The sequence below is a fragment of the Eumetopias jubatus genome, unplaced genomic scaffold (assembly GCF_037043125.1).
Source record: "Eumetopias jubatus isolate StellerSeaLion01/CBP00866 unplaced genomic scaffold, mEumJub1_p1.0 scaffold_6, whole genome shotgun sequence".
NCBI classification, from domain to species: Eukaryota; Metazoa; Chordata; class Mammalia; order Carnivora; family Otariidae; genus Eumetopias; species Eumetopias jubatus.
In genome coordinates this window covers 75,749,369-75,764,377 of record NW_028274812.1, presented here as the reverse complement: position 1 = coordinate 75,764,377, position 15,009 = coordinate 75,749,369, and the positions used below count along the sequence as shown (strand labels likewise).

Here is a 15,009-nt window from a genome sequence, read left to right as displayed (position 1 = left end):
TGTTACAACCTTAAAACCTCTGAATTTTTTAAGGAGATAAGTGATTATGCCTTTTCATCTTACTTCTCTGGAATATATTATGCTGAGATTAATAATTTCTGCTGCATGGCAGTATAGTATGAGCCCATTTCAGTGACTAATGGGGCTCTCTATATAACTGGTGCTCAGTAAATATTCCCATAAAACTTGCCTTCTCTTTTCCGACTGTTTTTTACACTGTTTTCCTTCCTAACCTATCCACAGTGCTTGCTTCAATCCTCATTCTGTGGTAAATAAAATTCCTTATATACTTAATCTCTTCACAAAATATTCTCACTTCCTTCCCTTAAGTGTAGCTTTCTCCGTAAGTGTACTATTTCATCCTAACCAAGGATGAAAATGCTCATTTCCTCTATAGCACATATATCTGAGGACCGGAAGGTATAATCAGTCTCTGGTTTACTAATGCTACCATTTATTCCTTCACTTTTGTTGAAAACTCCTTGCTCCTGAAAAAGTTCAGCTCATGAAAGGTGACTAGATCATGGATTAACTCAGAGAAGGAAAACAGGCATCTTTTCTAAGTAAGTGCCCCAACTGTGATCAATCGTTAGTGGCTGCTATGGGTGGAAGAGCATTTTAAGGACTCTGAGGACCTAGTTAAGCTCAGATGAATGTGCGTGCACGCGCGCGTGCACACACACACACACACACACACACACACACTGCATTATGGAAAAAGATGAGTATGTCAACAGTAGCAAAATCCATGGAAGTGGAAGACATCATCCAACATAATGAACTAAGATCAAAGACCAAAACTTTCCAATTACATCAACTAGAATTTTATAATTACTTATATTTAAGAACTCAGGTTCGCTCACCTAAAACTAGTAACACTGAGTTTCAACAACAAATTCACTTGAGAAACAATATGAAGAACTCTAATTTTTGTAAAATGAAAACAAATGCTAGAAAATCTATACAAGTTCTACCTTTAAAAGTAGTATCTCTATAGTGCCTTCTAATTTCTAACACTGCTTACACAAACATCTCATAGTTTTATGGTATTTAACACAATGTAAATATGCTTAAAGCTAACACAAAATCTAAAATAGAATTCGTGAAGTTCTATTGAATTCTAAGTGTTATTATCCCTTCAACAAAGTTAACATAATCCACATGAAAAGATAAACTATCAAACACAAAAGGTCTTTTTAACCTCTGAAAGTACTCAGACTGTACTTCAAAATACCTGCTTGATATAAACCCCACTCCGGGAGAACAGATCCACCAACTCTGGATGATGTTTGCTATTCTGGCTTCCATGACCCAGGGTGAAATTTGTATTATCTCCCCAAGTGTAGACATCTGTAGGATCTAAAATGTAAATTAATTTTTATACTTTTATATTTTAAAACAAATATCAGTTGAATTCAATTATATATATACTCTACTAATCAGTTTACCTCAAACAGACTCTTTACAGGAACTAATTTAACCAGCATATTTAGAAAGATGATATCAACATTATCTTTTACATTATGGAACTATTAACATATTATCTAATTCTAGGAACAGAAACCAGAAAATCCAAATCAGCACAGGGCTATCTCAATGTTAAGAATCTAATACTTGTTTCTTGTTTCGTTAGCAGCTAGTTTAACTGCCAAATGAGTAAAATACTGCCTGCCGTATCCACTTAGTTTCCATGAAAACAGTAATTATAGTTATTTAAATACAGAATGTTACTAATAGATACATAATATATATAGTATTATTTATATTATATACATACATATAAGGGTTTTGGATGAAACAAATGTGATATTAGTTACTGTTCCTACAGAAACATTAACTTCAATACTTTGCTCTTGATAGATGCAAAAATCACACTCGTGATCAGGGTAATAACTATTTTAAAGTGGGATAAAACTTAATCATAGCTAAGTTTATGATCTAAATCTTCATTTTTATTTTGGAAGGCATATAAATTCCCTGAATGGAATTTTATAACTATAACTTGCAATAAAGTATCCAAAGTAGAAATAAAAATGAAAAATGTGTCCTTACTTAGCTTGCTCACTACTTAAATGCAAATTATAGAGTGGCCCCATTTAAAACTCTTCTCCTTTTCCACCAATTTCCATTTTCCAAGTTCAAAGGCAAACAAATTAGAGAAATAAGTAAAATCAGAAGGATGTGAGGGTAGAAGAATCACTTCCTTTTCCCCTCTACCTCAAGTACTGATGTTACTTTCTGGATGCACATTAATTACTTTACAGTAGTTACAATTCTGTCTTACCACTTAGGGTGTGTTTTTACTCTTACACAGTATAGATTGAAATTGAAAATGCAAAATAAACCAGTGTTCTGAATAAAAACTCAAAATTATCAGGTAACATACACCAAGGTAAAAGTTCTTTGCAGATATCCACACACAAATCAATTTTCTCAGGTATTTTAATAAGAACAAAGTTTCATTAAAATTTTCTAAGCTGTACCTTAATGGAATATATTTATGGAATTTTCTTACCAGTAGTTTTGAATACTACATGAGTTGGTCTATCCTTCATTACAAGATCCAAAGCTGACAAGCCTTCTTTGTCTTGAATATACAGACTAACACCATGCTAAGAAAAAAAAAAAAGACGAAAAAAATATTTAAGTTACCTCCTATGCCCACCCACATTTTTTTCCACACACAGAAGAGAATTAAGAAAAATCAAATATCTAATTCTTAAAATAAGAACCAGAAAACCTGAGGAAATAAAATAAGTAACATTTAAAAATCAAAATGAACTAGATGTGAAAATTTTCTACGGTAAGGCAAGTCTGACTGCCTAGAAGGCCCTAGCTCTGGGTCTGTCTGCACCTGTGCATGCACTACACTTTACATATTTAAAAAGCCATGCTCCATGTCTAGTTCAGTTAAGGGCTATAAAGACTTCAAGGTAATGGCACAACAGTACTTATATTAGAATTTAGTGTTTATAAATATAATGTGATCACGTAGGCCCCATCTCTTCTTGCCTTGAACTTTGTTATATCCAGTATTTACATTAAAGACAATTATAGTCCTTTATTTCTATTTGTGTGATATAAGTTTTCATCTTTGTATTTAAAATTTTTATAGCATTGTTTAGTTATGGCTTCTTACAAATCATATATAAATAATAGTATCCTTAAAAAACCTGAGAATGTGTATGTGTTTTAAGGATGAATTTAATCTTTCTATCTTCACAGTTCAAAATCAAACATGAAATAGAATATTTTCTGTCCCACTTATTTAAGGCAGTTAGCACACCCTATCCCTATCACCATACTTTTCTATCTTTTAAAATATAATGGAAGGGGGGCAGGAGGGACAGAGAGCAATGCTCAATTCATATTGTTATTACTTAACTACAGTTTTTAAATATAAAATGTTCTTCTTTTCAAGAGTAACTTTTGGTACCTCACACCAGTCAGAATGGCTAAAATTAACAAGTCAGGAAAAGACAGATGTTGGCAGGGATGCAGAGAAAGGGGAACCCTCCTACACTGTTGGTAGGAATGCAAGCTGGTGCAGCCACTCTGGCAAACAGCACAGAGGTTCCTCAAAAAGTTGAAAATACAACTACCCTATGACCCAACAATTGCACTACTGGGTATTTACCCCAAAGATACAAATGTAGTGATCCCAAGGGGTACATGCACCCCAATGTTTATAGCAGCAGTGTCCACAACAGCCAAACTATGGAAAGAGGCAAGATGTCCATCGACAGATGACTGGAAAAAGATGATGTTGGTATATCTATATATGATGGAATATTATGCAGCCATCAAAAAAAGGTGAAATCTTGCCATTTGCTACGAGTGAATGGAACTAGAGGGTATTATACTAAGTGAAATAAGTCAATCAGACAAAGACATGTATCATATGATCTCACTAATATGAGGAATTCTTAATCTCAGGAAACAAACTGAGGGATGCTGAAGTGGTGGGGGGGTGGGAGAGATGGGGCAGCTGGATGACAGACAGTGGGGAGGGTACGTGCTATGGTGAGCACTGTGAATTGTGTAAGACTGATGAAACACAGACCTGTATCTCTGAAACAAAAAATACATTATATGTTAAAAAAAAAAAAAGAGTAGGAAGGGAAAAATGAAGGGGGGAAATAGAATGGGGAGACGAACCATGAGAGACTATGGACTCTAAGAAACAAACTGAGGGTTCTAGAGGGGAGGGGCATGGGGGGATGGGTTAGCCTGGTGATGGGTATTAAGGAGGGCATGTTCTGCATGGAGCACTGGGTGTTATATGCAAACAATGAATCATGGAACACTACATCAAAAACTAATGATGTAATGTATGGTGATTAACATAACATAATAAAATTACATTAAAAAAGAATAACTTCTGGTATTTGCTGATAGTTTAATAAGACATTCAATAATTAGACTTACCTCTATTTTAACCTGTGCAAGTCATCACTGCCTGTCTGTACACAGTTCACTTGGGTAGTTACAGGCAGAGAACTATGAAGTTATTAAACTCTGTGACATGTTGGAATCCTCTGTTTTAGGTTACTTAGGAAAGAAGAATCTCCTCTTACCTTGTAACAATGGATTCCTAACAATCTAAAACCAATTCTAAGTTCATTATGTTCCAGATGGTTATAATACTTGATTTCACAAGAACTGTCAATGAGCAAAAAATACTCAAATGAGCTAACCAGTAAAAAAAAAAAAAAGTGATCTAAGATTTTGATAATTTAAAATCATATGTTACCTACTACTTTAAAAAAATCAGATATAATAAATCCATGTGAGAAGCCAGCAGTTTAACCTTTTAAGAGAAATGAATGTAGATTCCAGGACAAAGTGCTCCAAGCTATGAAGGTGACAAATGGGATCCCAGAAACCTAGATCCCTAGAGAGTTTATTTTGCCAGTTTTATAAATTTTTTATATTTTTTTATTTTTTATAAATTATAAATTTTCCTAAACTTTACCAACTGGACCCTATTAAGACCACATACATTTGCATCATCCTAAGTAGCCCGAACTGCATAAGACTACATTTGTTTGGCCATTAGAGCTCCCTAGATATGGTAGACTCTGACATTTTCTAATATACTCATCTTAAACTCTAAAGGTTGCAGGACCAGTGCGTAGTCTATCCTATTTAAAGATCAACTCTTTACATATCCCCAAAATAGACAAATTCATTACTTTGTTAAATAGCCTTACAAGCCTGAGCATTTCATGAGAATGCTCCACAACAAGGAGCAGATGCACTTTAGACACAGCTATTCCACTACAAACCACTAGTAACACTACTGGACAGGTCTGTCTGCAAATACAGAGAACTGTTTTTGTTTGCTTTGACTATCTTCCTGAAAGCAAAGCGTTAAGATAAAGACTGGCATGCAGGTAATTTCCTTGGGAAGAGATCCTAGAAAGTGAGGACCAGAAGAGTAAATAAAAGGAGGAAAAACCAATACAAGGATGTGTTATCAAGCAGGCCACTGCTAAGGCTTGTGCACGATCCTGCCAGGAAATTCTGGGAACCTTATACAATATATCACAGAGTAATACTCCAGTCGAGGAATAAAAGGGGTAAAGTTTTAGCCCCAGTTCCCATTCTTCATTAGCAAAGAGTTGCTCTAAAAGGGATTTAACTCTCCTGTACTTTTGGTTGGTCATGCATGAATGCCAAGCTTTGGGACATAAAATAAGAGGTAAGCAGTAGATGCTAGAAACAAACTGCAGATTTAGACCTATACAAAGCTGCTAGAAGCCTGTACACAACTAGCTAGAATAAAGGATGAGGCCAAAATTATATGAAGTGGTTCAAGAGAAGTATCTGATACACTAATTTTTCCAAACTGGTTATGAGCTAAATTGAGTGAGTTTAATATGGCTCTCTCACTAATGCTGCCCATATACTGCCAAAAAAGTCAGAATCAAAAGACTATCTTGATTCTCAGAGTCCATAGTCTCTCGTGGTTCGTCAAACTGAGGGTTCTAGAGGGGAGGGGGTGGGGGGATGGGTTAGCCTAGTGATGGTATTAAAGAGGGCACATACTGAATGGAGCACTGGGTGTTATACGCAAACAATGAATCATGGAACACTACATCAAAAACTAATGATGTAATGTATGGTGATTAACATAATAAAAAAAATTAAAAAAAAAAAAAAGGACTATCTTGAGACTATAATTTCCAGTGGGGTAAGATGGGATGTATTCTACTCTCCTTCTTTCAAGCCTATTCTTCAAAGCTTTGATAATACTGTTGGATACATCAGCTAGATGCCCTCATAACTAGAGAAAACAAAAAAATAAGCATTTTCTTATATTCAAATGACATGGTTTTAACATCATAAACTAGGAATAGTTTTAATAAACTGGTCCGGCTATCTAATTATCCTGGGGCAGGGAGGTGGGAGATACTTCAGATCAGTTCTACTTAGTTTATAACTCTTCTATTTTAGTTTGAGGAGATTTATCTTGTTTATGATTTGACAATTAACTATATTACTCTTATTCATCACTCGTTCTATTCTGTGAGGTATCTGATATCCCTCTAATAAAACAGCTTTTGCTTAGGGAACCTTAGTTAGCTTCTGTTTCTATGAAATATGAACTCTAATACACCAACATTTATTCTCCTATTTGTTTATTTAATTATTTGGTTTCAGTCTATCTCCTTCTACTAAAATAAAAACTCAAACAAAAAAAAGGATTCTGTCTGTCATGTTCATTACATATCCCTAGGACCTAGGTTAGTGCTTTACACACATCAGGCACTCAAAAAAAAAATTTGTTCCAAATACTTTACAAATAGTATAGCATTTAATCCATACAATCTTATGATTAAGTTAGTTCTATTTACAAATGAAGAATTAAAGCAAGTTTTACCAGAATAGTAAGTAAACCACCAGTATGAAAAAACAATGGTATAGCAGTAACAGAAACAGCAGGACCCTACAAGCACAGTCTTTGCCAGCCACTCATCTTCTCATGGAACCAACGAGCCAAAGAAGATATGCATAAGATAGGCTGTCTCTCCTCCCACTTTTGGTAGACAAGTAGTTTCTGCTGAGGTTTTGTTTATTTGTTTTTGTTTTTTTATCTTTGGCAATCAGGAACTGACAGTGCGGGTGTATATTTATTGTACAATTTGTTTTGGCAATTAAAAAGTCTTATAGTTATAAAGTTGTTATCAAATGCAATTTATTTAAAATGTGTATTTGTGGGGCACCTGGGTGGCTGTCATTAAGCGTCTGCCTTCGGCTCGGGTCATGATCCCAGGGTCCTGGGATCGAGCCCCGCATCAGACTCCCTGCCCCATGGGAAGCCTGCTTCTCCCTCTCCCACTCCCCCTGCTTGTGTTCCCTCTCTCACTGTCTCTCTCTCTGTCAAATAAATAAATAAAATCTTAAAAAAATAAAATAAAAATAAAATAAAATGTGTATTTGTGTACGGTCTCTCTCTGCCAACCACAATACCTTAAGGGCTATAGTTGTCATAACACCTTATATGCTACAGTTGTCCAGAAGTGGAACTGACATGCACACTCCAATCACTGCAGCTCTTCCAATAAAATGATGTTGAAAGGTCAAAAGAAAAAAGGATATACCATGTTGAGACATGAATACTAAATGGATAGGAAAAGGTTTCTGTGGGAAAATTTTATCAGTGCAATGCATCCACTGTTAGATATCTATCATTGATCAATAGGGCTCTGATGATAATAAAAGACAGTCAAGCCAAGCGCAAGGTGGCCGAAGGCACAAATTTCCTGGCTTCTCTTATCCAAGGAGGAAAGAATGAGGATTTCTTAAGGGAAATGAAACCCCAAAGGGAGGGAAGGTTCAAAATTCAGACCAGATCCTATTTCAAACTGAAGCCCCAAATCCTGACACCTGAATGTCAACTCCTATGACAACAGAAAATCCAAGGATGCTCTCCAGCTTTACACGACTGGCAGTCATCCAAATTTCTAGCAGAAACTGGAAAAAAGCTGAGGCTTTAGATGTGGGAAAGGGTAAGAGTAGAGCTGATAAGATGCTTTAACTTTTACCAACCTAGCTTTCTGTATAAAATAGATTACAGTAAAGAATTAAACCATCTAAATCAAATGTTTTAGATGTAAGAGGAATTAACAGTACTATTGGTAAACTTTTTTAAACTCAAAAATAGATGAAGACACTGAAGATAAGCTCCCTAATGTGACCATAAGTTCCTTGAAGACAGGAAGTGTTTTGTTCTTCTCTGTGTCCTCTACAAACACGATAAAATGGCTATACAAAAAAAAAAAAATTCAATTTAAAATTCATGACTTCTGAGTTTTTAATGTGCATTCACTAGTGAAATGACATTGGGGTGTACTTCAAAACCCTTCATTATTTGACTATACAGTACAACAAACCTAGATTGAATCTACTTGATGGGAAATTTCAAATAAATTTAACTGATTCTAATTACTATTTTTATAACTATAAACACTTTATCCTAGCCAAACAAGAAATAAGCATACTATCCAAAAAACAGTCCTTAAATGTTGTATTTCAATAACTAGTGCCCTTTTAAAGTAGCTAATAAAAGTTAAAGAAAAGTAAACCATTTTTCTTAAGAATACTAAAAGGTTATAGGGATTAAATGATAAAATGTGTGGGATTTACTTCAAAATAGTGTGAGATAAACAAAGGCAGTGGGGATATATATAACACATAATTAGCCAACAGTCCATTATGTATTGTAAACTTTGGTATATGTTTAAAATTCTACATCATAACAAGTCTAAATAAAAATATATATGGATTTGAATTCTAAAGATGAGTCAGTTATAATAGTAAAAGATATCAAACAACTAATAAGAACAAACTCAAATCTTTGGAAAATAGGGTGTCTGAAAAAGACTAAGAAAAGCATATACCAGACCAAATAGTTTTAAATAAACAAATGACACTTACCTTCAATAGAGACCAAACACAATCAATATGTCCATAAAAAATGCTTCTGTGCAAAGCTGTCCATCCTGATTCCTTGTCTTTCACCAGTAGATCCACTCCTTTCTCAATAAGCCAGTCTAACACTCCTTTCTTTCCACAGGAGGAAACAAGGTGGAGGGCATTTCTGCCAAAAGCATCTTTGATAGTTGCAGCATTGTAACAATAACTGGAGAGAAAGGCCTTAATCTGGTTTTCATTCCCCTTTGTTACCACAGAAAGGACATCCAAAGCATGCTTCAGGGATCGACACTTTGATGTGCAGTCAGGGATGGAAGAATTCATCCTAATTGTTTTTATACTGCTTAGTTTAGTTCTTTGGAGTAGTCAGTTAAGACTAATTTTTAAAAATGAAAAAGCCAGGACAAAAGGTGCTATTCAGAAAGATTTATAGAGAATAAATGACCTGTTTAGGATTATAATTTAAATCCTCAATGGCAATAGTATAAAACTATATATCTTTGTACAATTTATTTTGGCACTTAAATCAAAAAATTATAAATAGCTCTATAAAGTTTATATCAAATGCAAGTTCTCTATTAAAAAAAAAAAACTTTCCACAGTTTATAAATTATTCCTGGAGTCAAGCACCAAGGGGGAGTGAGGAGGGGAACTCCCCCTCCACACTGTCTGATCCTTTTAAATATCCATAATTGCAAGGGTGACCTGTAAAAAAAAAAGGAAAGAAAGAGAAAGTAAAAAATACAAAATCTACTTCTTGTTCTCCTCAAGTACTTTACAACTACCTCTATATTTAAGTGCCCCTAAAGTTCCCCTAATTCTTATTTCAAAAAAATAAATAAATAAAAGTATGTCAACTTTTCACCTTCACATCCACAGTATTCTAGAACTATACTAATCATCTTCACCTCCTTTTTTCCATTCTGCTTAAAGTTAACCTCTGTATCTGTACTCTGGAGTCCACCTCTTTCTTTCCAAAAGCTTCATTCCTTCTCTCTTGTATTTTTACACTCTACTAGCTATGTCCCCACAAGATATAAGCACACTTAAATCTACCATCTTTATAGCAAACCCATCTCAAACCTTTACCCCCTAAAATTATTTCATCACCACCACCACCCACCACCACCACCATAACCAACCCTCTCATCATTCAGTTTTTACTAAGAGCCAGGCACTGTGGGATAATGTTCTCTGTGCCTGGAAAGTCCTTCACCATAGGACCATAGGAGGAGATGATAATTAGATATCAGGTATCAAAACAACTAGGTATCAACCTGAAAAAAAAATAAATTACTTACTTTATACCTTACACCAATATAAATTCCAGATGGGTCAATGACAAACATAAAAATAATACCATAAAAGCACTAGAAGAGAGCATGGGAGACTCTTTTTTATAATTTCAAAGTACAAAAGGCCTTTCTAAGTATGATCCGAAATTCAAGAGTTATAAAATATTAATAAATTTAGTCAGTTTAAAATCTACATTAAAAAATTTTTAAGACAAAAAAGGAGAAAAAGCTTCCTTAACATATAGTCTCTACAAATAAGAGACCAACAGAATAAAACTCAAAGAATTTGATATTTCTCAAAAAAAAAGGAAATTTAAACAGATTTTTAAAAAATAAAGAGACGCACCTCACTCAAAAGAAATATAAATTAAAATTATAATGAGATACCATGCAACAACATGAATGGAGCTAGAGAATATAATGCTGAAGCCAGTCACAGAAAGACAAATACCATATGATTTCACTCATATGTGGAATTTAAGAAAAAAACAAATGAGCAAAGGGAATAAACAGAGAGACAAATCAAGAAACAGACTCCTAATTATAGAGAACAAACAGAGGGGAGGTGGCAGAGGGGATGGGTTAAATAAGTGATGGGGATTACGGAGTGCACTTGTCTGTGATGAGCAAAGGGTGATTCATGGAATTGTTGAATCACTACACTGTACACGTGAAACTAATATAACACTGTATGTTAACTAATTGGAATTAAAATAAAAATTTTTAAAAAACTATAATGAGATACCATTTTTTTATCTATCAAAATAGCAAAGATCAAAAATGTTGACATTACTATGTATTGACAAGATTGTAAGAAAATACGTACTCTACTCCACTGCTGGTAAGCATATAAACTCATACAATTTCTTTGGAAAGCAATTTAGTATAGTTATGAAAATGCAAAATACACCTTCTTTTCTGACCCAAGCAATTTTACTTCTAGGGATTTATCTTGGAAAACCATATCCATGTGTGAAATGGCATACATACAAGAATATTCAATGAGTCATTGTTTTAAATAGTAAAGTGTGGAAAAAAACTAAATATTTAGAAGTAATTATATCCATGCAACAGAATATTATTCATGTATCAAAAAGAATGAAGCAGCTATACATTTTCTGATATGAAATAATCTCCAAGATACATTGTACAATGTCCTTTAAAATGAGATGTATATATAATACCATTTATGGAAAAATTGTGTATGTATTTACACATTTGTGCTTGAATATGCATGAAAGATGTCTAAAAGAATACACAAGAAAATGGTTAAGAGTGGTTCCTCTGGAGAGGAGCACCAATAGTTGGAGACAGAAATGGAAGGCAAACTTACTTATATTTTACTACAAACCACTTTTGAATGCTTCACCATGAGCATGAATACCTATTCAAAAATAAATATCTAAAAAATATAAATAAATGCTAATATATTGATTAGGGAGTCTGTCAGAAAATATAGAAAACTCAGCCACCATATAAGAGCCTCTAACTTCCTTTCTTCCAATATGCTACCGTCTGCTTTGCCCTGTTCAGATCTGGAGAAATGAAATACAATTTGTCATCTATTTGATAAACTACTATTCTTCAGGTTTTTTACTTCCTGTTAGAGAACTAACCACCTATTTTTAGAAATTTTATATCTAGAGTGGTCTAGATGGAATATTTCTCCATCATCTTTTTATTTATCATCTAATTATTTTTCTTGCAATATTTTTGTACTCTGGATTTTATTCTATTTTATTTTAGTCCTCTGGATTTTAAGTAACTAGTCAATCCATTTCATAATGGTTAGATTTTAAAGCTTTTGTAATAGAAATTCTATGTAAATTCTCTTCTCCAAGGTACTGATCATAAATACTGCATAGAACAAACAATCCTAAAACCACAAAAGACCCCAAATAGCCAAAGCAATCTCGAGAAAGTAGAACAAAGGTGGAAGCATCACACCCCCTGATTTCAAACTACATTACAAAACTGTAGTAAATAAAACAGTATGATACAGGCATACAAAGAAACACCTAGATCAATGGAACAGAATAGAGCCCAGAAATAAACCCATGCATATATGACTTATAACAAAGGAACCAAGAATATACAATGGCAAGGGGACAATCTCTTCAATAAATGGTGTTGGGAAAATTGGTCAGCCACATGCAAAAGCATGAAACTGGACCCTTATCTTAAACCATACCTCAAAATTAACTCAAATGGTTTAAAGACTTAAATGTAAGACCTGAAACCATAAAACTCCTAGAAGAAAACACAGGCAGTAATAAGCTCCCTGATATAGGTCTTGGAGATGATTTTTTTAATCTGACAATAATAGCAAAAGCAACAAAAGCAAAAATAAACAAGTAGTACCACATCAAATTAAAAAGCTTCTGGACAGCAAAGGAAACCATCAACAAAATGAAAAAGCAATCTACAGAATGGGAGAAAAATTTCTGCAAATCATACATCTAATAAAGGGCTAACCTATATAAAATATCCAAGGAATTCATACAATTCAAGAGCAAAAAAATAAACCATCTGATTAAAAAAATGGGACAAAGATCCTCATAGATTTTCCAAAGACATACAGATGCCCAACAGGTACATAAAAAATGTTCAACATCACTAATCATCAGGGAAATGCAAATCAAAACCACAATGATATATCACCTTTCTCCTTTAGAATGGCTATTATCAAAAAAATAAGAAATAATTACTGTTGGCAAGGATGTGGAGAAAAAGAAACCCCTGTACACTACTGGTGGGAATGTAAATTGATATAACCACTATGTAAAGTAGTATGGAGGTTCCCCAAAAAATTAAAAATAGAACTACCATATGATCCAGCAAGTCCAGTTCCAGGTATTTATCCAAATAAAACAAAACACTAACTCGAAAAGCTATAGGCACCCCCATGTTCACAGCAGCATTATTTATAATAGCCAAGTTATGGAAACAACCTAAGTGTCCATCAATGGATACATGGATAAAAAAGTTATATATACATATATTATACACATACACAATGGAATATAATTCAGCCATTAAAAAGGATGAACTCTCGCCATTTGTAACAACATGGATGGACCTCAAGGGCATTATGCCAAGTGAAATAAGTCAGAGGAAAGCCAACAGCATATGACTCTCTTATATCAGATTGGGGGTGGGAGGGAAGAAATGGATGAACTGGTTTGTTTAAGTAAATTGAATAAATTTTAAAAAATAAAACTTAAATTCCCTGAAATACTTTTTTCATTTCTATTTTTAAATATATACTTTGAATGACAAAGAAAAACAGTTATGAGGCAGCTATTTAGAGGGACATATATGAGTTTACTATATGTGTAGGGGAAACTTCTGTGCACCATAGATAGATATGAAACATTGCAAATCTGCACTTTCAACTCCCATTTCAAACCACACGAAGAGTCAGAAGTCCTAAATCTAACTAGTTCTTCAAAATTCTGACTTCCCCATCTAAAGGTGACAGCACAAAATTAGAGGATTCCCAATCCTTTCTAGCTCGTTGTTTCTACTAGTCTGTATGTTTTATAATTTGATATAAGCCTTATAACATTCATCCCCACCTTAAACTGTTGATTGGTATAAAAAATAAAGTGTTTCTTAGTTGACATAAAGAAAAAGGTACCAAAGCCTCAAGTAATTTAAAATGTGAAAATTGGAAAACAAGATACATGGCAAAATAGTCAACTGTAGTTAATTTCATTCTTTTGAGGCTCTAAAATTTTTCCACCTTTGTATTTTCAGTGTATTCATAATACCTGAAAGGAACTACTTACTGGCAAATAACTCAAACACTACATGAAAGAATTAAGGTGTAACCAAAGAAAATTCCCTAATTGTTACTATATATAAACAATTAAAATGGAAAAAAGGGGTAATATGAATGTAAAAATGGTAGCATACTATAATATATGAGAAACATACAGAATACTATGAACATAAATACGGAAGTGACTAAGAGCTGGTGTTTCTTAGAGTCTTACATATTTAGATTCAAATATAGCAATGCCGGCTGTTAGTAGTTACATAACTTTAAAAATTACATAATCTCTTTTCTTCATCGGAAAACAGATACAATGTCACCAACTTCACAGGGTTACTGTAATGATAAATGAAATTGCTTAGCCTGGTACCTGGCACAAAATAGGCATTCAACAAACAGTAGCTTTTATTACTATTATTTCTTCAGTAACAAAAGGGTAACAAATTTAATCTCAAAATTCATATTTGAGTTTCATTGTTATGAAAACCTGAAAACCATGAAAACCTGGTTTCCATGCATATTTCTCCAATTAAACCATATGTACTACGGTTACCAAAATGTCATGAAAACCTGAAAACCATGAAAACCTGGTTTCCATGCATATTTCTCCAATTAAACCATATATACTAAGGTTACCAAAATGACCTCCAAACCTACAAATACTTTGATACTTTCAGTTCTTACTTAACTTCCCTGCTTTTAGTCATTAACACCGCATTCTCCTACAGTATCTATGAAGGGATACTGAAAGCATAGGGAACTACTGAAGCATTTAAGCATGGGCTCTCTCTCACCCCTTCTTCCAAAGCCATTATCTCTTCCCCTTACCTTCAAATTTTGGGGTTCTCTCAATGTTCCATCTTCTCTTCCTCTCTACTTCATATTCTCCCTGGATAATTTCAATCTCTTTCTAGCTTTTAAGTGTAACCTACGTGCTCATAATCCCCCAATATGTCTTCTACCCTCACATCTTTCCTAAATTCCAGGCCTGTATTT

The 15,009-nt window shown here is 33.9% G+C and overlaps 1 protein-coding gene across 3 annotated transcripts in view; it reads right to left on the bottom strand.

Moving 5' to 3' along the window:
- The window catches only part of IBTK (inhibitor of Bruton tyrosine kinase), a 108,096-nt gene that overhangs the window by 88,876 nt on the left and 4,211 nt on the right, over positions 1-15,009 (bottom strand). For all 3 annotated transcript variants that reach the window (XM_028108088.2, XM_028108090.2, XM_028108089.2), the window contains exons 2-4: positions 8,944-9,645; positions 2,516-2,612; positions 1,235-1,359 (exon numbers count right to left, since the gene is read on the bottom strand). In XM_028108088.2, the coding sequence (XP_027963889.1) occupies positions 1,235-1,359; positions 2,516-2,612; positions 8,944-9,264 (543 nt within the window). In that variant the 5' untranslated portion in view covers positions 9,265-9,645. The remainder of the gene's footprint in view (positions 1-1,234; positions 1,360-2,515; positions 2,613-8,943; positions 9,646-15,009) is intronic.